The sequence below is a fragment of the Parus major genome, chromosome 9, assembly GCF_001522545.3.
Source record: "Parus major isolate Abel chromosome 9, Parus_major1.1, whole genome shotgun sequence".
Taxonomy (NCBI): domain Eukaryota; kingdom Metazoa; phylum Chordata; class Aves; order Passeriformes; family Paridae; genus Parus; species Parus major.
The window spans coordinates 22,351,354-22,377,654 of record NC_031778.1 but is presented as its reverse complement, the minus strand read 5'-3'; the positions used below and the strand labels follow the sequence as shown (position 1 = coordinate 22,377,654).

The 26,301-nt window shown below is 44.1% G+C and overlaps 1 protein-coding gene across 3 annotated transcripts in view; it reads right to left on the bottom strand.

Annotated features, from left to right (window-relative positions):
• The window catches only part of BCHE (butyrylcholinesterase), a 45,398-nt gene extending 20,443 nt beyond the window's left edge, over nt 1-24,955 (bottom strand). The window contains exons 1-2 of one of the 3 annotated variants that reach the window (XM_015638267.2): nt 24,805-24,955; nt 3,018-4,536 (exon numbers count right to left, since the gene is read on the bottom strand). In XM_015638267.2, the coding sequence (XP_015493753.1) occupies nt 3,018-4,531 (1,514 nt within the window). In that variant the 5' untranslated portion in view covers nt 4,532-4,536; nt 24,805-24,955. Of the gene's footprint in view, nt 1-3,017; nt 4,537-7,353; nt 7,430-7,546; nt 7,721-24,804 lie in introns of those variants that run through there. The other 2 variants (XM_015638268.1, XM_015638266.1) reach the window with 2 other exon arrangements.
• Nucleotides 24,956-26,301: the final 1,346 nt, after the last annotated feature.

Sequence of the window (26,301 nt, the reverse complement as noted above, 5' to 3'; positions counted from 1 at the left end):
GTGGCAGGAGCAGAGGGAGGATTATTTGCTGTTTGCTGTGGAAACCACTTGAAATTCAGTCTGTGGGGTAATCTACTTATAGTGTGAATGATGATCAGAGTAGGTGACAGCGCTGTCTTCCACAAACTTAAACCTGAATGTACCTTATGTTTCATTTTAGGAGCTGCAGTGACAGGAACTGTGTTTTGCAGAGCAGGTTATTGAGATTTTTATATATATATACATAAAAGCTATATACATGAAAATTAAATATATACATAATCCAGTGGAAGCCAATAGTTCAAAGAAATGTAAATATCAACCTGCAAAATCAAATATAGATCTGAATTCCTCTTTTTCCACGAAGAGATTGTTCTGTTTGATGGCAGGGTGTGCTGTTTCTGGTGGGAGATGCTGGCTTTGAGCTCCTTTAGGGCAGGATGGGGAGCTGCAGCTTGGAATGAGGAACTTTTCACTCACTTTGCTCTCCACCAAGGGCCTGATGACACCAGCCCCAAAGGAACGGTGTCACAGAACATCTTCATGCTGCAGGAAGGGTTCCCAAGCCTTTCCCAACGTCAGAATTCATCCTGGGAACCCATCAGATGCATTTTTGGCGTTGATAAATCAAGCTCACAGCTCAGCTCCAGACTGTGAGCCCCACTGGAAGCTTTGCTCTGCATCACAGCCCTCCCCACCACACTCACACAGAGGGGTGTGCTCTGAGCAGAGAGGGAGGCAGGAAGAGCTCATGGATTCAATTTTAGATTCAATTTTGCAGTAATTAAAGCTGTATGAAAGCACTAGGCAGTGATGAGTACAGCTATTGGTACAGTTATTTTCTGAGTTGTGATATGCTCATCTCTTCTGGTAAGAGAAATATTATAAACTCCAGCATATAAAGGGGATAGGAGTTTTTAAGGTAATTAATCCTCCTACAAATCAAGGCAATCAATCAATCAATCAATCAATCACACACATTGATAAGTAAATCTGTTAAAAAAGGAATGCACATAAAAATAACCAGTGAGTTCACCCTGGAGGATGAGGTGAAGGGGAAGCACAGGGCTGGGGGTGGGTTTGGGATGGATGGTGGAGCCTTTGACAAATGACATCCCCAAGGTAACACCAGGGAGCACAAGGAGAGCTTGCCTTGGATGGATAAAAGGGGAAAATCAGGCTGAGCTGGAAGGGAGAGGTGACACCTGGAATTACAACTCCTTGGGGATGACAGTGTTTAATTCTGGCAGGGAAAGTTCCAACAAGGTGTGGATGAATCACAGGTTTAAAGGTGGAGAGTTGTTATTTGAGAAAGAGCACATTAGTGCAAGTCTCAAGGGTATGATCTGTTTGTTCAACAAACAATTAAAAAAGAAAACGTTAAGGATTATTTTAATAGATCCTTAATAATCAACCTCTATATGGAACAAAAACCATAAAGTGAATCTTAGAAATTGTCAAACAAAATGTGAAACCTGGAGAATGTAGAGTTAGAATAGGTAAATTCAGTCTAGAAAGACTTACTTTTATAATGTAACATTTTAAGCAGCATTAAGATTTGAAACAACCTAACAATGTTTGTTCTGGATTTTTAATCAGTGGAAATATTTTTAATCAGTGGGAGCACTTCACTCCTACCTGTGTTTTGTGTTATGTACAAGGCTGGGCGGACTAAATGAGCACGGTGGTCCCCTCTGGTTTCTAATCTATTAAAAAATTAATTAGATCCTGTTCCAATGTTGATTTCCTCCTTTACAAATCTATATATCCTTGACAAATCAAACAACAGGTCCACCTTAGAAACAGAATTAACGCAGGATTTTGACATTAAAGTTAAATAAATGTTTTTAGAGTGTGAATTGACTGTTTGGTTGTATGTTCTCCAAGGCACTAAATTTTGTAAATATATTTTCTCAGTAGAGAGCACAAACTAAACTTCTAGAAGAAGATACTTCCTCTTCCCATCAGGCTTGGGACTAATCCTACATGATTGTTGTGGTGGGGGCTGTTTTTGTTACTGCCCTGAAATGTTTTCACTTCAAACTGAGCATCTCCTTGAGAGCCCCAGCCCTGCTGAGAGGAGCAAGGGCTGCCTCACTTCCCCCGACTGCAGCTGGAGAGGGGTTGGATTCAGTCCATTCCAAACACCCAAATGGAATACTCTTATTTTCTCCCTGTTCAGGCTGGGCCATATTTCACTTCAAGATGAGCGGAGTGGAATTGGAGAGTGATTTGTCATGGGCTTGCACTCACAGCACACAGGAAGGAGAAGCTTTCTGAAATCCCAGCCTCTTCATCATGTGAACATAACACACCTCCCTGTTGTACACCTGAATGTTCCCAGAAAATTACATCCTCAAGGAAACTGGGCTTTTTTCCTCCTCCTTCTACTGCTGGAAGTCTTTTCTAGTGTTTGAAATATTTTGTTTCTAACTCTCGAAACCATTACTTGCCTTTGGAACGGCCGCTGCCCTGGCAAAGAAATGTTTTGTGTTTGCTTTTATGGGTGGATAAACATCGTTGCCTTAAGCTTGTCCAGTACAGGGAGCAACACCTCAACAGCTTATTGTATTAAAACAGTGCTTTTGTCAGAACTAAAAGAGGAATTCTGGATAACTGAACAATTAATCTGTTTCCATCATTCCAGTCAGGCTCCAAAGCAGCACTCAAACAGTCAAGCTTTTTTCCCTGGTGAAACAACATCCAACCAACCAACCAACTAATAAACCAACCAACCAACCAACCAACTAATAAACCAACCAACCAATAAACCAACCAACCAACCAACCAACCAACCAACCAACCAACCAACCAACCAACTAATAAACCAACCAACCAATAAACCAACCAACCAACCAACCAGCCAACCAACCAGCCAACCAACCAGCCAACCAACCAATACACCAACCAACCAATAAACCAACCAACCAGTAAACCAACCAACCAGTAAACCAACCAACCAGTAAACCAACCAACCAGTAAACCAACCAACCAACCAACCAGCCAACCAACCAACCAACCTTCCAGAGCAAACTTACCCAGTTTTGGCAAAACTTGCCCAGTATCTCATCATGGAGCGGCTCAGGAGCTCCTCAGCCTTGGTGTAATTCGCTCTCCTCTCCAGGGGCAGCCCGAACACAAACTCGATCTCATAGCCATGCATGACCCCCATCCACTCTGGCCAGGGCAGCTTGGAGGAGCGATGCTCAAAGAAATAAAAGAAGGCATGGTGGCCCAGCTGGGTGAAGCTGGTGGTGAATTCCACCACAGGACAGATGATGTTGTAGTCCCCGATAACGTCATCGATGGCATCCCGGTAGTGCTCCGGCTTTCCCACGTTTTCCCAGTCCGTGTAGTGGAAGCTGATGGATTCTATGGCAAGTTTACTCACTCCTGGGAAGGCCAGACTTAAAGCTGCTTCAAACTGGGTTTTATTGATCAAGCCATCGCTATCCTTGTCGAGGCCAGGCACTCCATATGCCAGAAACGATAACCCTTCATCTTTATTGACACCCACCAAGATCTGGGTCTGTTTGAAAAGACCATTCTCCATCAGTGCTTCTGGCATGTCGGCCAGAAAATCGCCATCCACGCTCGGACAGAAATAGACTTGTAAAAGAGAACGATTTGGAATGACAAAAATTTCATTTTCCAGTATTTCCTTCGGGTCCTTGTCTTGGAGGCAGAGAATGAGCTCTGACTCGTTGCTGGTGGGACACTGGAGCTGTTTGGCCAAAGCCACTGCTCTGTTCCTGGCCTCAGAAGATGTAATTGCAGCCCAGGGGGCATTTGCAGACCCACTCTGCAGGATGGCCCTGGTGAATAAGGGGTGGCTTTCAGGAGAAAGGAGGTGATAGCTGACAGAGGCCGAGCCGGCGCTCTCTCCAAACAGAGTCACGCTCTTGGGATTGCCTCCGAAGGCTGCTATGTTCTCCTGGACCCACTGAAGTGCCAGCCTTTGATCAAACAAACCTGCATTTCCAGGAGCTTTCTGGTTTCCTGGCAAGGACAGAAACCCCAGAGCACCAGTCCTGTAGTTCATGGAAACCACGACCACTCTTTCCACCCTGGCCAGAAACTTCCCGTCGTAGACAGGCAGGGAAGTGGAGCCAGACTCGAATCCACCGCCATAAATCCACACCATGACAGTGGCGTTCTTGGGCTTGGGAGAAGGAATCCACACATTCAGGTACAAACAGTCCTCACTCAGGCTGGTTTTTGGGTTCCACATCTCTGACCCAGCAAACCCCGGGTAAGCTGTGTCTATGGGCTGGAAACAGGAGCTGGCGTGTTTGGTGGCATCCCAAACATCTTCCCACTTCTCCCGAGGTTCTGGGTTTTGGAAGCGCAGCCTCCCGATGGGGGGCTGCCCGTAAGGGATTCCCAGGAAAGCCGTGACTGTCCCCCCCAGCACCTGCAGGCTGGTCCCTCTGACTTTGCCATTCTTGGTTGCAATGATCTCTTCAGGCACCACCTTCCTGGTGAACATGGACAGGAGAAGGAACCCCATCAGGAATCTGGCAGAGAGACTTGGACCATTTGTCCAAATCATGATGCCTGAAACACAGGACGAAGAAGTAAATTCAGAATTAGTGTTGCAATGTACTGGTACCACAATGGTCTGTTAAATAAGGGTGTTGGACATCCCAGGGGCACGGGAAAGAAGAAGGTGCTGCTACACAAAGCACAGGAGTTTTCAGCTGTAAGTTCCTGTTGTTTATTTGTGTTGCAAAGATTGCATTTAGTATTTGGTCAACACTTCAGAAAAATTCTCTTGTAAAATACTGCAGAGCTGAGGAAGACAAACCAGGAGAGATGAAATCAAACAAGCAGGCTCTGACTACTGCAGATGGTTTACCCACCAACCAAAACCTAAATGAATAATTTCTTCCAAGATCTTGTTTTTCTAGTACATCTTAACCAAGTTTGCAACCAGCAGAGTCCTGAAGCAGTCATAATTCAACTATTTATAATTAACATCAAAATTCTAAAATGTCAAGGATTTTTGAATATATGAAGATAGTGTTTAATAATAGAAGTTCTTCCTGAGGACTTTTCCAAGTGATAATCAGTATTACCTTAAAGCTAAGTGTATGAATGTTGATTATGTATCACATTTAAGCCCCCTAATAATCTTATTTACCCCAACATTTTCAAATAAAACCTCAGCACTATCCCCTTGAAACTGAAAATTCTCAAAAAGCCTATTTGCATAAATCCATTTCTATGGTTTACATATCTGAAAATGCTCAACAAAGCTCCCTTCTTTTTTTTTAATTTTTTTTTTTTTCCTGCTTCCCTGTCACACATCGAGGGCTCTGTCCTGTCCCTTTAAACAGGCCATTCTTTGTTAATGAGGAGCACTCATGTCCTTAAAAGGAATGAGGATAATTTCTCTGGAAAATACAGCTGTGGCCTAATTTGAGCTCCTCTTGCTTGTTTGCCTGTTCTTGGAAAGAAAATGCAGCAGAGGGGAGCAAAGGAAGATTTTGTGCAAAGGGATTCCTAACCTTGAGACAGAATCAAAGGAGCAGGGAGGAATCTTCAGGGACAATATTTTTAGCATTCATCTAAACAGACAGAAAATGGATAAATTTTAGAAAATATAAACAGTTAGGCTCTGGTTGTTTTGTTTAAATAAAATAGATGAGGTAGGAAATGAGGGCAATAGACTTCAGAGCTGGCCTTGCATTCCACCAAGTCTTCAGCTTGATGGACAGAAACCTGCAATTGTCCCTTTTTTGTTAAATATTAGAGATGGGATTTGTCAGCTCCCAGGGAGTTTGGGTCAGCACAACTCGCCCTGGCACTGGCAGGAGGCTCAGTCACACATTCGCTGGTTTTTGGCTCCCCTCTCCCTGTGCCAGACATAGAATCATGGAATATTCTGATTTTAAAGGGTCATCCAGTCCAAGCCCTGGCCCTGCACACACACCCCAACAATCCCAGCCTGTGCATCCCTAGGAATTCTGTCCAAAGGCTCCTGGAGCTCTGGCAGCCTCGGTGTCCATTCCCTGGGGAGCCTGGGCAGTGCCAGCACCTCTGGGGGCAGAACCTTTCCTGATACCCACCCAAACCTCCACAGAGCCCAAAACCAGAGCCTGCATTTACCCCAGGTAGCTGAAACACACCTAAACCCCACTCTCTTTGAGAGAACTGGGCATAACTTACCCAGTCTGCTAAATATTTCCAGCCTGCTAAACCAACACAGACTTGGGATTATATTTTTAACAAAGCACGTTTCATTTTAAAGCTTTCTCAAGAAGATTTAAGAGACGCAATGGAAGGAGAGGTGAGAAGAATGATTTGGTTTGCTCTGTAAATCTGTGCTTAAAAAATCATTTGTTTTGAGCATTCCAGGGCTTTTCTCAGCCCCTCTGCAAAACCAAAGGCAAAATCCTGAAAAGCCACTGGAGCTGGGAGAAGGATAATGATGGAGAAAGGGTGGAGGAGGGTTTTGGAGCACCCAGTAATGCTATGAGATGGGAGAAGTTATTTCTCTAAGTCTGTTGTTGTCACACTGTTCCCTCACTGAATTTGATCATGACCAAACCACAACAAGCTAGAAATAATAAGATATTTAAAATATTGTCATTATGAAAAGAAAATGATGGTAAGAAAAACAAGAGACTTTAAAGTTCCTCAAGATTAATCCATATTAATAGTAATTAATTCTTCTCATGTACTTTCCTGTTAATTAAAAAGAGACAGGAGGAGTACAACGTAGCATTGCAAAATGTAGAGGCAATAGCTTTAGATCATAATATTAGTGAGAAAAAAAACCCAAAAAAATCAGTTCTGTACCTTTTAAATTAGCTTTGGCATTTCAGAGAAAAAAGTTGGATGAAGCTTGAAAAACACAGAACTTTTGTGCTACTGAATGAGAGGACTCATCTACTCTCAGGTCACTCTGCTAATATTAACAAAAGTAACAAGTGACAGAGGATGATTATTACACCCTGAATGCCTGGCAAATATTACATTTAATAAGGATTTTAATGCTGCTTTAAACCAAGCTCAGCAGCGTAAAGCACACCGAGCAAAACAAACATTACTGGATGATTACAAGGAGAGTAAAAGGGTCAGAAGATTGCTTTAGCTCATCAACACCAACCCAGCAGAGTTCTATCACTCAGTGTGTTTGCACATTTTAAAAAGCTGCTGCTGTAGTAGTTTCCCCCAGCAAAAGTTAAACAGACTCTACTCTTGCATTCTTATTCAGCGAGGGAACACTTTTTATTTCCACGCCTGTTTCCTCCCCCTTGCAAATCTTTACCCAGCCAAAAGAAAATCTATACACCGGACTACATAATCGCTATTTAAATAGGAAAGATGGTTGAATTAATAAGTGATTTCTAGCTCAGCTTAATTTACTTAGCCCAGGATCCCTTGAATAATGCCAGGCTCTGCTCCACACGCTGCTCACTCGTTCCATTTGCAGAGCTTCCCCCGGAGAGCAACAAATGGGCAGAGCAGAGCATTCCCAGAGATCCCAATCCCCGCGCAAATCAAGCGGAACCGCAAATTATCCTGGCAGGCAGAGACGTGCAAAGAGAGAATCACTTACCCCGCTTCTATTACAAGAAACTACAAAGTTTTTAAGAGTGGGGATCGTGGGATCCCTGGGGGGAAATGCAGTGATGCAGCTGCTGCTTTAAGCCTGTAAATTGGCCAGTGCTGACATTATAATCAACTCTTTCTGACATGGAGCTCGCGAGAGTTGGCAGCAGCCACTTGATCTGCAGGCAGCCTCTGCCTCCCATCCCACATCTGCTCCCAGAGCAGCCCTGGAAATGCTCCAGGGACTACCCCAGGCTGGGCAAAACCAGCCACAGGGCTGGGGGAACGCAGGGATTTCTCCCGTGCCTGGGGCATCTATTTTGTAAGAGTAAATAGAAATGTAAATATAATAATTCATGCCTCTCCTTTGTCCTGCTTAGAGCACTCTCTCACCTGTAATTTTATTTTTTTATTTTTTTTTTTTTGCTGTACTCAAATCTGAGATTTTCATTGTAAATAAGTATTTATTTTTGGTTTTAGCAGCTGTGGCAGATAAAACAGGAATGTGCCCTGCCTGGACATGCCAACAACTGGCACCAGCTGCATCACTTGGCTCCTGCCCATCCAGGCCATGGCACAGATCTGCATTGTGCCCTTCTGATTTTAGGGTTAAAAATGGGACCCATGTGGTGTCACATGCTGCTTTCTCCCTATTCTGAAGCTCCAAACAGGGAATCACACCTGATATCCTCCTTTTTCCCAAGGCTCCTGAGCATTGTTCCCACCAGAATTCCACGCTGCAGGTGCAAAACCAGGCTGAACCACAGCTGTCCTACAACACTGCATTAAAATGCAAAGATTCTGTGGGGTACAGAGGGGTGGAGAAAAGAAAAAAAATCCATGCACCACCCTTACAAAGTTATCAATCCCCTTCCCTGAGCCACACCATGGAACCAGAGAGATGCCCCTTGGAACTGGATTTGCTGTCCCCCAGCAGCATCTGCTCTCTAACTCTGCTCCAAAAAAAACCCAAACCAAAAAAAACCCCAATTTTTCCACAATTTAAGCTTTTTTTTATTGCTGTCCACATTTGCTTCCCCCTTTAGAGCCAAACACAATTACCTTCCCTGTTTAATACTCAAACTACAGCTCTGTTTCAATTACACAAAAGCAATATTTGGCAACGCACAGAACAGGAATAAAGCGGAAATAAAAAGTTAAGGATGAAGTTTATAGACCTTAATATGGAGATTACAAGTGAGGTTTTTAAAGCCAGCATGGGAATTAGTGTTTTAACAGATGAAAGTTCAAGAAAGCAGGATTATTTCATTTCTCCTGGTAATTTTACTGCATCCTTTAGGATCAGACTTCCACAGGTATTTTGTATGGATATGTTCACTGGAGAGAATATGTCCCACCCAAAACCTAAACCACCATGGCAGGGGTTGGAACTGGCTGATTTTTAGGATCCTTTCAACCCAGGCCTTTTGAGGATTCCATAATTCTATGAAAAATCCCTAAACTCGAAGTGCAGAACTGTCCAATACAGTGGGATTTCAGAATTCTTAACCCAGATTGTTAACTCAGCAGTGCAACAGAAATATTTAGTAACAAAATAGGATTAATTCAGAATTATTTCTGATGGCAACTCTTGCTGATCAGAACCTTTCAAGTGCAGGGAACACTAAATGGTGCTACCCAGACTGAGGCAGTTCTCGGTGTTCTCCGCTGCCTCCTCAGCCCATTTGGGGATGTGGCCAGGTGACACACGCTTCCTTCATTTCTGTGACATCAGAGGGATGAATCATAACCCCAAATCTTGTTAGAGGCCACTTTAAAGCAAATTTCAGATGATTATGACCATGCTTATGCTCTCAACCTCTTTGCCTTGAGCGGTGGAGAAGCAGCAGGAGACTCAAACGCTAAAAATGCCGCTTCTGGCTTCATCTGTTTTCAAACATTGTCCATTTCTTCCTTCATTTGCTCTCAGGGCTGTGCCTTCCCCTCCCTGCTCCTCTTCAGAGAGCCCAAGGCACCCGGAGCAGCCTCCTGCTCTGAGGCACTAAATGCAAAATGTGGAGTTTTCTGACAAGGTGACCCTGGGATAAGTGAATCCCCTGTCTCAGGCTGTTTCCAAGGCACCAGGAAACTCCAAGTTCAGCCTTGGGCTTACCTTGATGTCTTCAGGTAACTCTCAGACCCTCCACTGCTGTCCTTCAGATTAATGTTAGATTATTATGCTGTACTTTTCAAGACAACTAAGCCAAATTCTATATTTTTTCCCCCTTTAATTAAAAAAATTAACATATAAATTAAAGTTTCACAACTGTGTGCTGTGAGAGGAAACACTTCTTTTAGTTATTACCTAACTTGCTAAAAATACCTGTGCGAAAATTAGAGATTAAATACATTTTATGCCCTCAGTGATTGTGTGGAGAGTTGTCATTTTCTCAGTGATCCTATGGGAGAGTGGAAGAAAAGGAGGTAAAATATTATATATATATAAAAATAATAAAAATAAATATATATATATATATATATGCTGTACACCTTCATACATGTATGTATTTATACCCTTTCTTTTATGGGTTGTGCTTTTCTTTTTTTAAATATCTATATCTATCTACCTAATGAGGTTTTATAAGTTTATGTCATTTTTTATTCAGGGCAAGGCTTTTAAATATGGCCACAAAATATAAAAGTGTCTTTTTTGTTATTTCATGTGTAGATGTGAAATCACTGCCACATTGACATAGGGACTTTGATCAAAGAAATGTCCAAATGTCTGAAGAAATGAAAGCAAAGTTCAGCTCTAGGGAAAATTGCTATTTGTTAGTCTAAGAAGTTTAGAAAACAATAGGTGTCATATGTAAATATCTATGGAAATACATAAAAATATGTACTATAAAAATAGAATATTTTGTTAGGATTTAGTTCACTATTAACTGCCCTTCATGATGTTACCTAAGTATTATTAATATCCTAAGTGACACACTTTCCATATTATCACAGAATTATGGAAACATGGGACATTAAAGCCCATCCAGTGCCACCCCTGCCATGGCAGGGACACCTTCCACTGTCCCAGGTGCTCCAAGCCCCAATGTCCATCCTGGCCTTGGACATTCCCAGGGATCCAGGGGCAGCCCCAGCTGAACAATTCCTCCCCTTTATCCCATCTAAACCTCCCCTCTCTTGGTTTAAAGCCGTTCCCCCTTCTCCTGTCCCTCTGTGCTCTTGTAAATTCTCTCTCTCCATTTATCTTCAGGACTTAGCAGAGCTGAGAAACCTTTGAGAGAGAAAAACATTTGGAAAAATACATATCTCAGATGTTTCTGGTGGAAAACACGAGCCTCTCTCCCAGGGTGTTCTCTGTGCATGGAGAATCCAGTTCACCAGTTTTGGTCCTGCCCTTCCAAGCCATCCACAGCTCAGAAACAGCACCTGGGATCCAGGATAACTGGAATAACTGGGTAACTGGGCTGAAAATCTTCGCAGGTGTCACCTTAAGGTAAAGGATGTCATACACCAAGAGTGAACATGTCTGAGAAAATATTTACATGCTCACGGTAAAAGCAGGAAACATCCTGATTTTTTTAACAGCTGAGAAGGAATCAATAAGCAAATTATATCCAAACTACAACTGATGTCACTTCTGTGAAGATGTGGGGAGGCTGTTTTAAACTTCAGCCTTGGCAAACCCCCCTGGGAGGGCTCAGCTCTGTCTCTGATCCCTGGCTGGATTTCCACACCGAGCATCTGCCTGACCTTGGCTCTAACCTCTGAGCAAACCACCACGCTGCGAGGGAAACAAGTAAACTCGAGCTCTACAAGCTCCAAAAGGTCAAACTGCAGACAAGATTGCTGGGAAGGGGACAGTTAGCAGCTCAAGGACTCGCAGGGAAACACATCAAAGCTGCGAGCTGTGAAATTTTCAGGTTAAAAAAAAGCCCACAGAAGGTGGGAGCGCAGCAGCAGCAGCAGCAGCAGCAGCAGCAAGGAATTACTGATGCTCGGCTCTGGGGCTTGCAGACACGTTATTCTACTGTGAATATTAGGAAATAAATCATTGCCTTGTCCTTGGAGCATATCCTGCTTGCAGAGCATCTTTTCATGCCCAAACACAGTGACCCCGAGGGGCTGCACCTCTCAACCATTTCTGTATTTCTGTCCCCAAATCTCACCCTTGCTATGAGACCACCCACCTGTGCACCCAGGGATTCAAACCAGGGACACCCTAAATAAACCTGGAAAGGGAGGAAGTGTTAGAGATGACTGCAGCTGATGGTCAAAGCCACCTGAAATTCTGCTAATATTCTGATTATTCCAAAAGGCCTCACCCCACAGGGGCTTCCAGGACCAGCAGAAGCACCCAACAATAGATCTGAAGGGTAATTTGATAATATCAGGAAAGGTGTTTCAGATACACACCATGAAAATGGGTGCCAATTTATTAAGTATACAGAAGACACTAACACTCATGTAAGCCATTAAACATGATTATATTTTCCCCTTATTGGTTCAATTATGATCTGCTGTACCTTTCTCCTTATTACTCTAATTATAGATCGGTATAATTTCCTCTTTATTAGCACAATTATGGTCTGTACTTGTATAAATGTCTTGGAGAAATCAAAGCCACTGAGAAAATAGAGCCAGTGAAAAGATAAAGGCATTATTATTATTATTATCATTAGTAGTAGTAGTAGTATTTTGAATGTTCACATATTCTTAGCTCCTTGTGATATTACATAATTCTGTATTTTGTCTCAAATAGGGATCAGGTTCAATGAAGAAAATAAAAAATGATTAATATGTAGTCAATATGACTCACACACCATTATTGCAGCCTGGTGTTTAGCTTGCAAGGAAAAAACAAATTAAATTTTAAGTTAGGGTGCACAGACTTCTGCAGTAACCTATGGATTTTGAGGTTACAAATCAAAATATTGAGGCCACTCTGATTCCAAAGCTTATCCATGTGGAACTATTAGGAAATGCTTTATTCTAGAGGAGTTAGAATTATCTTTCATCACTTTAATTACAGTAGATTCTGCTCATGATCATCCTGCCCTACACAGATCCCTGATGGTTCATGCACCCCATAAACTTCTCCTGCCTTCCTCCCACCTTTCCTCACACGATGGAAACCGTACAAGGCTGAAACACCAACTTTTCCAATCCCTTGCCCTCTATCACACCATTTTAACTCCAAAAGTCATCCTGGAGTGCACTTTCCCTTAGCAGGGGTTGCAAGAGGTGGGAACAGGAAAGGAAAACTTCAGAGCAGTGCTGGAAAACCTGGCAGAGCTCGCAGACCTTGGCTGGGGAGAGGAGTTTTAGTGTCTGCAGGAAAGTTCTGATTCTTCACTCATTTTCTCCCTTTTGCCTGGAGGCAGGTTCAGTACAAAATGCATGGAGAGAGTGCAGGGCCTGAAAGACTTTCTGTTTAAGTTGTCAGACCAAAGGGAAATTGAAAGATGTGCCCAAGACCATAAGGAAAGCCTGGATTGCGTTCAGACACCCAGAGGTTCAGGACAGCACCATCCTTTTTGGTTTGTTTTAAATACCCCACTTTTTTACAGCTGCAGTTTTCTAGATTTTCTCTCAATATATCACCAAAAATAAGCGCCTTTTGATGGAAATCTTGAATAAAAGCATCATTTCCATCCCTTCTCCACAGTAAGCAGAAGTCAGCCCTTGGGATTCAGAGGCTGCATTTTCCAGAAGTCACTACAGGCAATAAGCACAGAGATGTTTTGCAGAATATTCCTGGGCTCCTCAGCTGGCAGCCACCCCCTGGGGAAGGAAAACCACTTGGGATCAGCCCACCCAGGAGCTGCCAGTGCTGCTTCTTGGAGCCACCAGCACAGCTGTGCATCTTGTGTGCACAACAATCAATCCAGCCAAGGCTGCAGGGAGGATTCTGCCTGGAAAGGGATTCAGAAAGCACAGATGGAACCTCATGGCACAAACCCCCGTGCCTTCATTTCTGCCAAGGCAACGACCTGCTCACGCTGGAGGAAGCCCACAGGTGGTGGGTGCTGCTGGGTTCCACACGGATTGCCTTCCCTGGCCTCTCCTGCGGGAACACAGCTCCCATAAAGCAGAATCACCGTGTCATTAAGGCTGGCAAAGGCTCTCAGTCTATTTCCCAGAGCCCCTGGAGGAATGAAGCACGATGGCGAGGACTTGCTCGGTGAAAGCGTTCAAGTGATTTTAATTTCCGTGTTCGCGCAAAAGGAAAGGAAAAATAAAAGTAAAAAAGAGTAAATCCCATCAGCAGCTGCTGAAAACATTGGAGGTTTTCAGTGTCACACAAAGAATTGGAAGTGCCTGTGGGGTTGCTTCTCTGATGGAGCCCATTTGTACCTGTATCACAAATGAGCTGCCCTCCCCACAAAAAGGGCATCTACCAGTGCTTAGGATTTAACCAAAAGGGAAAAGTAATTTACTCACTCTCCTATGCTGCCTTTCCTCTCCTCCTCCTCCTTTTATTCCACACCTCCCTCCCCAAATTTTAGTCACTATTCATGTTGCCAAAATATCTGCAGTGATGTCCTTCCATGCAGAGAGTGAAATAATTCCTCCAGTAAATGTTAACAGCAGCCGTAAAACAGCAAAATAAAATAACCAAGAAAAGCAATCAATAAAAACCTGTACAGAAATTAACTATTGGCACATGAGATAGGAAAGGGACTGAATCTGAGTGTTTTATAGAGAAACCTGGAAGCTATTCCAGAGAAGATGGGCATGGAGTAAAATTTATCAAATGTTGCTGGGATAATTAAACCAGAAGAGACAGGAAACAAGATGTTTGACTAAAGGGAATGTAAGTAAATGGATCCAGCTCTTTCTCTGCTTCCCAAATCATTGTTCTCCTGAGCTTAGGTGATCCCAGGGTGTCACCACATGAATGATTTTCAGCTAATGCTGAGACAGGTGTTACATGATGGGTGCCTGGGCAGGGGGAATTTAGTTTTTGCTGAGCAGCTGGTGCATGAGAAATGGGGATTCAGTCTTTGGGATCAGCACAGAGGCTCTCCAGAGTGGGAGAAAAAAATACAAAATACAAAAAAATACAAATTTTAAAATATAGAAAGAAAGAAAGAAAGAAAGCAGAAGGCCTGCAGTGCTAACAGAACCAGAACCTTTTCCTTGGAAAGCTGTGCTGGGCCTCTCCATGGCTGGATTCATGCAAGAAGGGTCAGCTATTAGCAGCCTCAGTGGCAAAAACCTTCCAATTCATGACAAGGTGGCATCTGGTGGGAGCAGAAAGGTGGGAGGCACCCAGGGAAACCCACGGAGCAGCTTTTGTCAGCACACACAGGCTTTCCCCACGGGAATGTCAGGCAGCAGGAGCAGACAGGGCTGTGAGGAAATGTTCCACTGAGGAGCAGGGAGGTGTTTGCTTGGGCCAGAGCCAGCCAGAAATGGGGGCTGGAGCTTTTGGCAGGAGCTGGAATCTCGTCAGCAGTGAAAAGGAGAGGTGGGATGAGGGCAGGCCGTGAGGAGGAGCCATTCCCAAGGCACAGGAAGGGCTCTGGCACCATCAGGATGGAATAAATCCATCCTAACCCAGTTATTAGCATTGTGTCCCTTTGACACGATGCCTGGAGTGTTTCTCCACGGGGCAGCTGCTGGATTGCATCATGTCAGAGCCCAGCATGGAGCTATTAATGGCTTTTAATGTCATCCCTGGGTCCTGACAATACCTGCCACCAGGCAGGCCTTAGCCACAGCATCACAGATCTTGAAACGCTTAAACCATTAAGCAAAGACTCAAAATGCAATTCATTCACAGGAAAATCATGAAACTTCAAACCAGAGCGTCCACAAATCCAGTGCATGCTGGGAGAAATCTGAATTTTTATTCACCACGTGTCCACCTATTCTTGGGTTAATGACTGAGAGTTACAACCAGCTTTTCAAAAACATAACCAAAAAATATCGCCGCTCATTTCCCTGGCAGACTGCTTGCATCACTTTAATTTAGGAAAGCAAACCGTGTTACAACAACCACAGACATGTAAATGAGGCAAAAAATGGTGCTTGTTTTGTTGCTTTCCAAATTTAAGCTGACCTAAATAGTTTAATACAAAATTTACAGCAACGAGAACACAATTTGGTGGACAAATATGGGAACACAGTGAATTTGTGCTACAGAATTTGCTCTCCTCTGGGTAAAAGATGATTCACCATCTGTGTGTGCTGCAAGCAGCTCTCACTTTGGGGGCAAACACAGTGCAGCCCCTCTCCATTATCCCTCAAGTTAGCATGGAAAAAGGAGAATTTTCTTTTATCTCAGCAGGAAAACTGGGATTGTTTTCTGAGTGGGTGTTTGAGACTCATTTGTCAATACCTCGATCTCTACAAGTTCCTGAAAGGGCATCATACACAGGTGGGTCTTGTCTTTCGGGTGAGAAGAGACAGGACCAGAGGGAACGCCCCAGGGGAGGTTTGGCTGGGTAACAGGGAAGATTTCATCACTGGAAGGCTGAAGGGACATGGAATCACCCCTGGAAATGTTCAGAAAATGTGTGTGTGGCACTTGGGGACATGGTGTAGTGGTGGCCTTGGCAGGGCTGAGGGAATGGTTGGACTGGAGATCTTGAGGGGCTTTCCCAACCTTAGTGATTCCATGACAGGAAGGTGTCCCTGGTACTGCATTAAACGACTGCTGACAAATCCTTTGTGCTAAAGTGAAAACATGGAATAACTTTGTGAACCAGCAGGGGAAGGAGAGCAGAGAATTAACCCTGTCAGTGCTGCCCCAGGCATCGCCCCACACCCACAGCAGACCTGAGCCTCTCCATCCAGGCATCCACACAAATCAGTGTCTGAACTGATGGGTGATAACTGCAGAGTGATCAAACCAAGCCAGGCAGGGACACCTGACATCCCTGTGCTTGCCAAGGATTTTTAGAGATCTGAAAACCACTCTGGTTTCTCCAGCCTGGAGCAGGATGTGTGGGAAGCTGGGACAGTTTCCATCTCAGGGCTTTGCTTTCTGTCCATGGCTATGGGTAGCTGAGGCACAACTCAGCATCCTTCCCATGGCTGCTCCAGAGGGATTCAGGAACTCCATCAGCTCCCTGTGCCTCAGTGGGACCAGGGAAAGGCTGTGAACAGCAGCTGTTGGTCATAAACCAAAGCAGAATTACAAGTATTTTCACGAATTTCAGCAGAATTCATGTACAGTGGGTCGCAATAAGATAAGTGAAGCTTAAGAGAACGCTTAAGAGTCAGTTTGAATGCGTGAGTCACACCTCCACTGGACTCCAGTGCTTTCCTGACAGTGATTGTGAGTCATTCCTCAACCACGGGCTGAGCTGAAGGACACGGAGGAAGCAGTGACACAGCTCAGCACTCCTGTGGGGAGACAATCCTATAGGAATATTCACTGCATAAAAATAACCTGCCTTTTGCCCCAAAGCACTTCAGTCCTCCAGTCCTTTGAAAATCCCTTTGCTCTCAGCTCCAAAGCCACCCAGGTGAAATCAAAGGTTCTTTGTATCAAGTTAGGCAGGACTGAGCAGTCTCTGGTTTAAATAACCCAGACAAGCTGTGAACTCCCAGTCCCTGGAAGTGTCCAAGGCCAGGCTGGATGGGGTTTGGAGCAACCTGGGATGGTGGAAGGTGTCCCTGCCCATGGCAGGGGTGGCCCTGGATGAAATCAAAGGTGCCTTCAAACCCAAACCATTCTATAAATTATTATTACTCCATGAAATTATTATTGTTATTCCATGAAAAAGCCTTGCCCAGTGTCAGGAGCAGCAGCAGCACTGGGCTGGAAACCCCTCTGTAGTCACAGTCTGTGGCTTTTGTCCCATCCTGCATGATCAGAAAATGATCTGAATGTGTCGTTTGCAAGCTATTTTGTTCAGCATCCACATCTGCATCGCTGGCAATCACACAGCCTGTGCTTCACAACCAGGCAAAACAGAAAATGTAATTAATTTTATTTGAAAATTCTCTCTGAGCACATTTGCCACCTGTTTCATTTCACTTCCACCTCAGAAGCTGCACTCTGACCAACATCACTTACCCTGAAGACACACAAGAAAGGGAATAAATATTATTATTGGTGTCTGAATATTCAATCTATGCAAATGCATTATATACTTTCCTTGGATTTGTCATAGTAGAAAAAGCAAGGCAAACTTCCAATTTTTTTCCTGCTCACACTTTCCTTTTGTCCTTTTCTTTTTCCCCCCAAACTTTGAATAGTACATTTTATAAGATTTTATTCTCAGTTATTATCTTGAAAGCAAAATTCAGACATTTCCAGCACCTTGAGGTTTCAGAATCAGGGATGTTGGGAAGGACCTGTTACTTCATCTTTTTGATTTTTTGCATATGCCCTTGCAGCCTGCTGTTTTCTATTTATTCCGAAGACCTCGGGTAAAATGAAATCTTACAAATGAATTCATGAAAAGAGGCTTCAGTCCTGTGCAGGAACGAGCTGGGTTCTGAGGAAGGGAAATTCCTGTGCAGATCCCGATGCACTGGAATAAGCACAAACCACCAGGTTGTGCTGTTGCCCTTGAGCAATGCACAGAGCTGTGCCCAGAGCTGCACTTCGTCTGGGAAGACCCTGAAATCCTGGAAAACCAATTCCCTCAGACTCATTTTCACTTGGGATTGTACAGCTCGGAATTTTTCCCCCTGATTTTGGCTCGCTTTGAAAGCCACAGGCTGGGTTTGCTGGCCATGGAATTCAGGTAGGAAAAACAATAAAAATGAAAGGTAAAATTAAAAGCATAAAAATAATGAAAATAAAACAATATAAATAAAATAATTAAAAGTAAATCAGCCATCAGCATAGCCTTAGGATATAAACACTGCACAGCTCACCTAAAACTGGCAGGTTTTTTGGTAGTTTATACCCAACCTAATTATTTTTCTTGCAAACTTTTGAACAAAATCAATGTTTTCAGGTTTCCCATTGCACGTTTTCCAAGTAAACCATAGCTAAATGGAGCAGATTTGTTTCTGCAGGACTGAGCACCTCAGACACTGGAGTGACCCAGAGTTACTTTCCCACTCTGACTAAAGAGATGTGCTAATTGCAGAGGAGTAATAACAGTTCTCATGAATGTGAGAATATTCAAGAATGACCATGCAGAATCTGATCAAAGGTAAATCAACAAATCATGGAATCCCAGGATGGTTTGTGCTGGAGGGGACATTAAATCCCATCCAGTGCCACCCCTGCCATGGCAGGGACACCTCCCATTGTCCCAGGCTGCTCCAAACCCCGTCCAGCCTGGCCTTGGGCACTTCCAGGGATCCAGGAGCAGCCCCAGCTGCTCTGGGCACCCTCCCAGGGAGGAATTCCATCCCAATATCCCATCTAAACCTCCCCTCTCTTGGTTTAAACCCATTCCCCCTTGTCCTGTCACTCCATATCCTTACAAAAATTCCCTCTCCACCATTATTTTAGGCGCTCCATCAGGTACTGAAAGGCCACATAAAGTCTCCCCAGAGCCCTCTCTTTTCCAGGCTGAACAATCCCAAATTCTCCAGCCTTTCCTCCCAGCAGAGCTGCTCCATCCCTCTGCTCATCCTGGGGCCTCCTCTGGACTCGCTCCGAGTGTTGGGGAAGTTTGCAGAGGTAGAGGAGCAGACCAAGCACAGGATTACACAAAAACCAACAAAAACCTGCATCTCAGTAAGAGGTGAGGTTTTTGTCTCCTGTTGCCACCCAGAGGTTTTTCTTCCTTGAATTCACCTGAGCACTTTTTGCAGCCCTGTAAACATTCAGTGTCCGGAACATCTGGTGCCAGCTCCATTGCATTAGTGAAAAATGCCATGAGCCGTGAAAAACTTCCTTTTGGGCTGCTTTTGAACCCACCACCTGCCAGCCTCCCATGTGATAAAGGAAAAAGCAAACCTGGCAAAGATTCAAGGCTGGGTCCTGATTCTTTCCCTCAGAAATGCAGGTAATTGGATAAAACCAGTTTTGTGGGTTTCTGACACGGCACGTGAGACCATCCCACCACACAAACCCAAACTGAGACCCCAAACCTTTAGAGCAAATAACCACATTTGGGGATGGTTCACTTGAATTTACATCACAAATCATCTGACTGTTTATTCTCCTGTTAATATTCCCAAAGATTTTAGGATTTCTCCCCAAGTACCCTCGGATTTTTCCCTGGTGCTGAGTAGCTTTTCCACGTCGTGTGCTTTCCTCCTCAACTGATGCAACACCCACCATCTCCTACCTTCCCTCAAAGCACTCCAAGGAGAGAAAAGCTTTTAGCTCAGCTTGAAAAGAAGAAGGAGGAGGAAGAATCCCTTTATTTCATGCTGCTGGGTGGGAATACAGCAGATCAGGAGCTGCTGGAACACAAGGAGCACACTTGGGTTATTCAGCTCCCAGGTGGGAGCTGGGGCTGTCCTGGCTTACAGAGCACAGCTTCAGTCACAGATTATGTGCTGCACAGTAGTTTTCTCTGCTAAAATAAGGGTACAATGAGACTTTTAGCTCCTGAAATCCACAGCAGCCCTTCCCAGCCTGCTCCTGCCCGTCTGTTTTGTCGAGGTGTGAATCTGTCCTTTCACAAAGAGGGTAATTATATGTTGGACATTCCCAGATTTCCTCCTGTCTAAATTATCGACAGGCAGCTCCTGCTATGTCGAGTTCAGAGTCTCAGCTGGGCTGATAAATGTGAGTATTAAACTCCAGAATATCTACATAGTGGGGAAAGAGAGGAAAATCTTCTCCCTCCCTTTGGACTGGTTCAAAATCTTGCCCCACAGATCTGTCAAGTGCTATCAGGAGGAATAAAAGCAATCTGAGGGAGATCATGCAGTGGTGGTTTTAGAAGGCTTTTGACCCAATCCATCCCCAAAGCCTACCAGGGAAATTTGAAAACTCAGGGTAAAAGGTAAATTTCTGCCACGGATTAAAACACATTGAGATAGGAAAAACAAAGGAGAAGAAAAAAGATCGAATTCTTGGCATACAGAGGGGTTAATGTGGAGTGCCCCGAGATTTGCTGCTGGGATGGATTTTTTTTGTCCCTTTAAATCCCTGGCATAACACAAGAAGTCCTGGCTTACTCAGCAAATATTCTGCACTTCCCTTCTGCAATAAATCCTTGTGCTTGCTTTAGCTCAGGCTCCTGAGCTGCTGTGCCTCAAATTGTGACAGCACCCACAAGACAGCCAGGGCACACCAGGAGCCAGCTCAATCTCACTGTGGTTCCACTTCATTACAAATATCCCAAGGGGGGGAAATCTGTATTACTTGTGATTTCTCACAAATCAGAACAAAGGTATTTTTTTCTTTTAAACATCCTGCCAGTCTGAAGCTCTGCAAGGTAGATAAAACATATTTTTCCTTTGTATATATATTAAAAAAAAAATAAAATTGAGAAGCATGCTGGTGCTGTGGAAAATGTCGCTGTTATGTGTGGGTGAATGGCATCAAAAAGATTCTTTAAATCCAAAGTAAACTTTGTCTTGAAGGTTTAAGTGATACCACACATGTGTGCAGGTGTTCAACATGGAAATAAGGCAGAAAATGGAGCTAACTGGAAAAAAACAGTGGAGGAACTTTCATCCAGATGAAGATTTATGAGTCTACCCATAGAGATACTAATGGATTCAGAGGTGGATGTTTGACTGTTAAAAATAATTAAACAACGCAGTAGAAGTGTCTTCTTATTCCTCAAAACCTTTCTCAAAATGGTTAATGTGTTTCATGGCAAGAAAGATAAAGCCCAAATAAATGTTTGATGTTATTGCACATCCTCTTGGTTGCAGTTTTGCACGAGGTTCTGCTCCTTTTTGACCATTTCAGCTGCTCAATGTCCCAAAAGCTGACAGACTGCCATGGGCACAGCGCTCAGAGGAACCTGACTCAAACATCCTGGGCACATAAAGCAAGATAAAAACCCTGAATACAATCAATGCTCGCTGCTCAGAACATAAACTGATTAATGGTCGGCCAAAAAGTTCTCTTGGAGGTGTTATTTCACAGGCACCACTGCAGCAGGGACTGGCAGAGAACAAAGTTGAATATTTCATTTCCATTGCCAGCTGATGCAGTCATGATCTCAGAAAATCTCCTGCCCTAAACCAACAAATGTGGAACTCTGGAATGTTTTCATTTGCATTATAAATAATGCTGCCTGGTGGAGGACACCTAAAACACCTCATTTTTCTAAAATTGTGTTTGGGAACTTTCCCAACTTACACAGTGTTTTCACCCTTTCGAGGATAATGGAGAGCTGAAGTCAATAATTGCGTTTTATTCCATGTTTTGTGTAGCTCATGCAAAGAATTAATTCACCTTCTATTCAAGATTAGCAGCTGGGAAGTTTTGATGATCCCAAATGGAAGAACATTTAACAGTCACTCATGACTGGAAATTTCACTGCCCTTTCCAGGTAAACCTACATAAATCTCTTTTTATTATAAATTTTATGATTTCTTGCCTTTCTTTGTGTTACACTAATATGAAGGAAACACATTTCTAATATTATGTAATCTTCTAACCTATTTTTGGGGGGTAAAAAAAATTCTACTTTCCCCCCATCATCCAAGTAAACTTTATCCACCCTGTCCTTATTTGAAAGATGTGGAAGGATCAAAAATATTTCATCGTTATTTCCATTTTATTTCTTTGAGGTCAGGCTGGTAGAGCACAGGTCATCAAAAATGATAGTGCCACCAAGACATAAAAATATAAATAATTTGTGTAAAACACACACACGCAGTGGAAACTTCTCCAGATACAATTTCTTTTCAAAAAGCTGCTTTCTGTAATTCCATATTGACTGAAAGGATTTGCAGGGGGAAAATACATCCAAATTAAAATCAGCCACTTTAAAAACATGGAAAGAAAATTGCTGTGTAACAGCCACACTTCTGGCAGAGAAAGGCGAGTGTAGAAAAGGGAAGAGAAGCCTTTCTGGGGCTTTTACAGCTGGGAAAGCCTGGGAACTTTATATTTCAGAATTCTTAGAAATGCAGTGATTTGCTGCTATTGCTCAGTGAAACAGGAGCGCTGCTTATGGGAAAGTGTTTCTGCAGAGATTGAGAAGATGAGGAGCTCTGGCTTCTCCAGGATCCAAGGCCCAGAGCACAGATCCATAAAATGGGATTAATCCCAGGATTAATGCAGACTGAAGCAAGCAGCAGTGCAGGATCACAGGTGTTAATCAGCTGAGCTCCCTGAGTGCAGCAGGTAATGATTAACTTAATTGTGCCAGCCCTGCCTGCTGCAGGTGCCCTTGGGGTCAGCTGGGACAGAAAAGGGAAGGGAAAAGGGGAAACCTGAGCACAATTTCTGTGTCCTGAGGAAGCTGGAGGAGAGGAAAGAGCCACTCCTCAGGGCTGTCAGGCAGGTTACATTAATAATTGGAATTTTTAACTGCTAAAGCTCTGGGATATCGATGCCTTTATCAGGACTGCCTAAAAACAGAGGCCAGACAGAACTAAGGGAACAAAAATCAGTTCTATTTCTATTTCTTGAGGGCCCTCCAGGCACATTTAGGGCAGGGGAAGCCCCCCAGGGGCTGCACCCAAAATGTCCCACGGCTCACGGGTTTCACACTTTGACAAGTTTGGTCCATTTGCACATTGGGGGTCAATCCTGCAATTCCAGCTGCAGCTGATGAAGGCATTTAGCCCAAGTTTGCTGGCCCAGCTCCCTTTTGNCATTTGCACATTGGGGGTCAATCCTGCAATTCCAGCTGCAGCTGATGAAGGCATTTAGCCCAAGTTTGCTGGCCCAGCTCCCTTTTGTTGCCATTGCTGGGGCCTGGGGCACTGAGGTGTCCTTGATTGCCAGGCCTGGGGAGGAATTGTTCTGTCTGCCCAGAATGGGAAAGCAGCAGCTGCCGCTGTGTGTGGAGTTTGGAGTTCTGGAAAGAACTGCAGGGTTACAAATGCATGGAAAAGAGAAAAGCTGAACCCCAAAGCAGCAGCGTGAGCAGGGCCTTGCTGAGCTGTGACCAAGGATTATCTACCAAGAGCCTCCAAAATCTCAGCCTTGACATCTCAGAGCCTCTCCAGCAGAAGCAAGGAGCAGGTTGGAGGTGATGGCAAATCTCAGTGCCCGAGCTTTGCTGCTCTCATGGCACCACTGCAGCACAAAGGAAAACTTTTGGAAAAGTCCCAACCCTCTGGCCAGCACTCCTGTGCCCTGGAGGAGCAGGAGATGGCTCAGAAGGGAGTGCTCCATTTCTGGTGTTTGTAACACACAGATCAGCAGAGAGGAGCTGCAAACTGCAGCACAGCTGTGAGAGCACTGATCATGGCTGGGTTTTTGGTGGTTGGTAAATTCCCAGTGCTATCAAGCAACAGAAATATAAAATATTTCAATTCCACCTTGATGTCCTGCTGACACTTTAAAGAGAAAAGTTTAAATACCCTGTTACTTTGCAGCACACAATGTTAATTATCCCTCCAAAATTCTTGCGTGCTTCTAAGGTTGACATTGATTTTTTTTCTTTTTGCCCACACTAGATTGGGATGATGTCTCTTCCTCCTCTGCAGCTCTGCTCCTTCCCACACTGTTCCCCTTGGCACAGGGGTGACCCCACACAAACTGGGTGAAAATCTGGCCTTTCCCTGTGCCTGTACATTATGTACAGCCTCTCAGCATCCCCCAGTACAACACAGAGGTGTTTGCATGTCCTTTTGGTGGTTGTCTAAGGTGATATTTCTCTCTATTTGAACATGACTGAAGTACTGCAGTGCCTTTAAGTTATTATCCATCCTCCAGAGCATTCGCTGGGTCTCTGATCCAGTGGGTGTCACCCACAGCCAAGATGATCTTTAAGGTCCCTTCCAACCTAAATCTTTCCAGGACTCCTTTCTTTATTTTTCTCTTAGAAAGGACCAACACCACAGCATTTTTCCCCATCAGCAATCAGTTAATTGTTCTTTGGGGTTCCCACAGAAGAGGAGCTCCCCATTTTCCTGTTTAACACCTTTAATCCCTGCCCATGAGCAGCCCAAACCCAGGGCCAGCAGCTGCTCTGGTGCAATTCCATGGTTTTCCCAGATTCCTGGGGCTGGCTCTGAGCTGCTCTGGTCTGGTGCCAGCCCCAATCCCCATGGGAGCAGCGAGGGGACAGTGCAGAGGTCAGGACTAAAGGGCACCAGGGAGCCCCTCCAGCAGCGTTGTTCTCATCCCACAGAAATGCCAGAGCTGTGGAGGTGGCACCAAATTAACCCAGAAATTCAGGGGGACAGCAGGGCTTGGTTTATTCACTGTAACCTGCCTGTCTGATCACATCAGCACTTCCACCTCTCCCACTCTCAGCACTCTTGGATCTGAAAAGGAAGCAGAAAAACACCAACCTTGAGAGCTGGTTTTCCCGTCTGGCTGCTTCTCCCTTTGAATAAAAGAGTTTTCCTGGGTCAAGAGCTGTCTACCAAGGTAACCAGATTATTTCTGCCCAGAATTGCTGGTTAACCTGTCAGATAAGCAGGAGGTTAAGGAGCCAGCCACACCACATGACTGCAAGGATGTGCTATTTTCATCTGCAAATAACGCCCTGAAGTAACGACTCTTTGGCAAACAGGTGAATGAGCCACACACACATTTCTGCTCAGCTGTGTTTGCACACCCATGCTTTTCCCACTTTGCTGAGAACTTTCCCTCTTGTTGCATATTTTTTGTTGTTACTGATAGGACCAGGCTTTTGTATTTGTTTTGAAATCTTTTCCAAGGCCCCACAAAAGCACATACATGTAGATTTAATTGTTTCAGAAAACCATTTGGAGTTTTAATTCATGGGGTTGACTTGTCATTTGAGTGGAATTCAGATTCCACGTTGCTTTTATTGGGAACAAGGAAGCATTAACATCTGGAATAACTCAGTTATTCAGTCCTCATGTCTGGTATTGCTTGGCTGTTCAAGTGTGGGGCATCAGCTCAGTGAGAAAGGGATGGATCTGCTCAGGGAGCTGCTGGAGCATTGAAATACTTTCCTTTCCACTCCCCATTTTCTGATGAAAAAGAAGACAGTTGTTTTAGGTTTGTTTTGGTTTTTTTTAATACTATTTTCTGTGAGCAAATTAATTGAATCTAAAACCTCTGAAAAGAAAATGTCTGAAAAATAATTCCAGCTGAAGAAACACCACCGTTGGGTTCTCATCAGATCTGCAGTGCTGTCAGCTGATTGCATTCTCAGTCCTGTGTGTATTGACCATCTGCATTTCGAAACCTGGAGCCTGAGCCATTTATTTAGCCCTGAATTTTGGCCTGCCAGAAGAACCCAAGGAGGTTCAGCAGGAGATAACCCTGGGCTGGCTCCAGCTGCTCACACCACCGCTCCCAGCACAAGGAGCTGGTTGTTACCATGCTCTTGCTCCCATCAAATGAAACATTAAACATCTCAAAAGGCTCAAAGGTGACCATGGCCAGCACTGAAGAGAGGGGTGACCCTCAGAGCCAGGCTGGAGGAAATAGAAGAGCTAAAGGGACCCAGAGAAGTCTCCCCTGTGGAAATCCTGGGGGAAGGGGATGGGAGCAGGGTCTGAGCAGGCTCTGGGAGGAAAGCTGGGCCAGGGAAATGGGTTTGAGGCTGAAAAACTCATCAGGAAACCAAACTGGAGTCTCTCAGTTGTGACTTCTGTTTATTTCTACAGCACATGAGAAAATGTGGTTTTCAGTAAATACTATGGCACCTAAGAAATACTTCACTAATGCCAGCAGTGCATTATTTTATGTAAGTAACTACTGGCATTTTTATTTTGATTATTAGTGTGTGAAAAATGCTCCCTGAGCCCACAATATTTCACCTCTGGACATCTGACTTTTGCTGTGCACATTAAGACAGCTCTGCCTTTCAG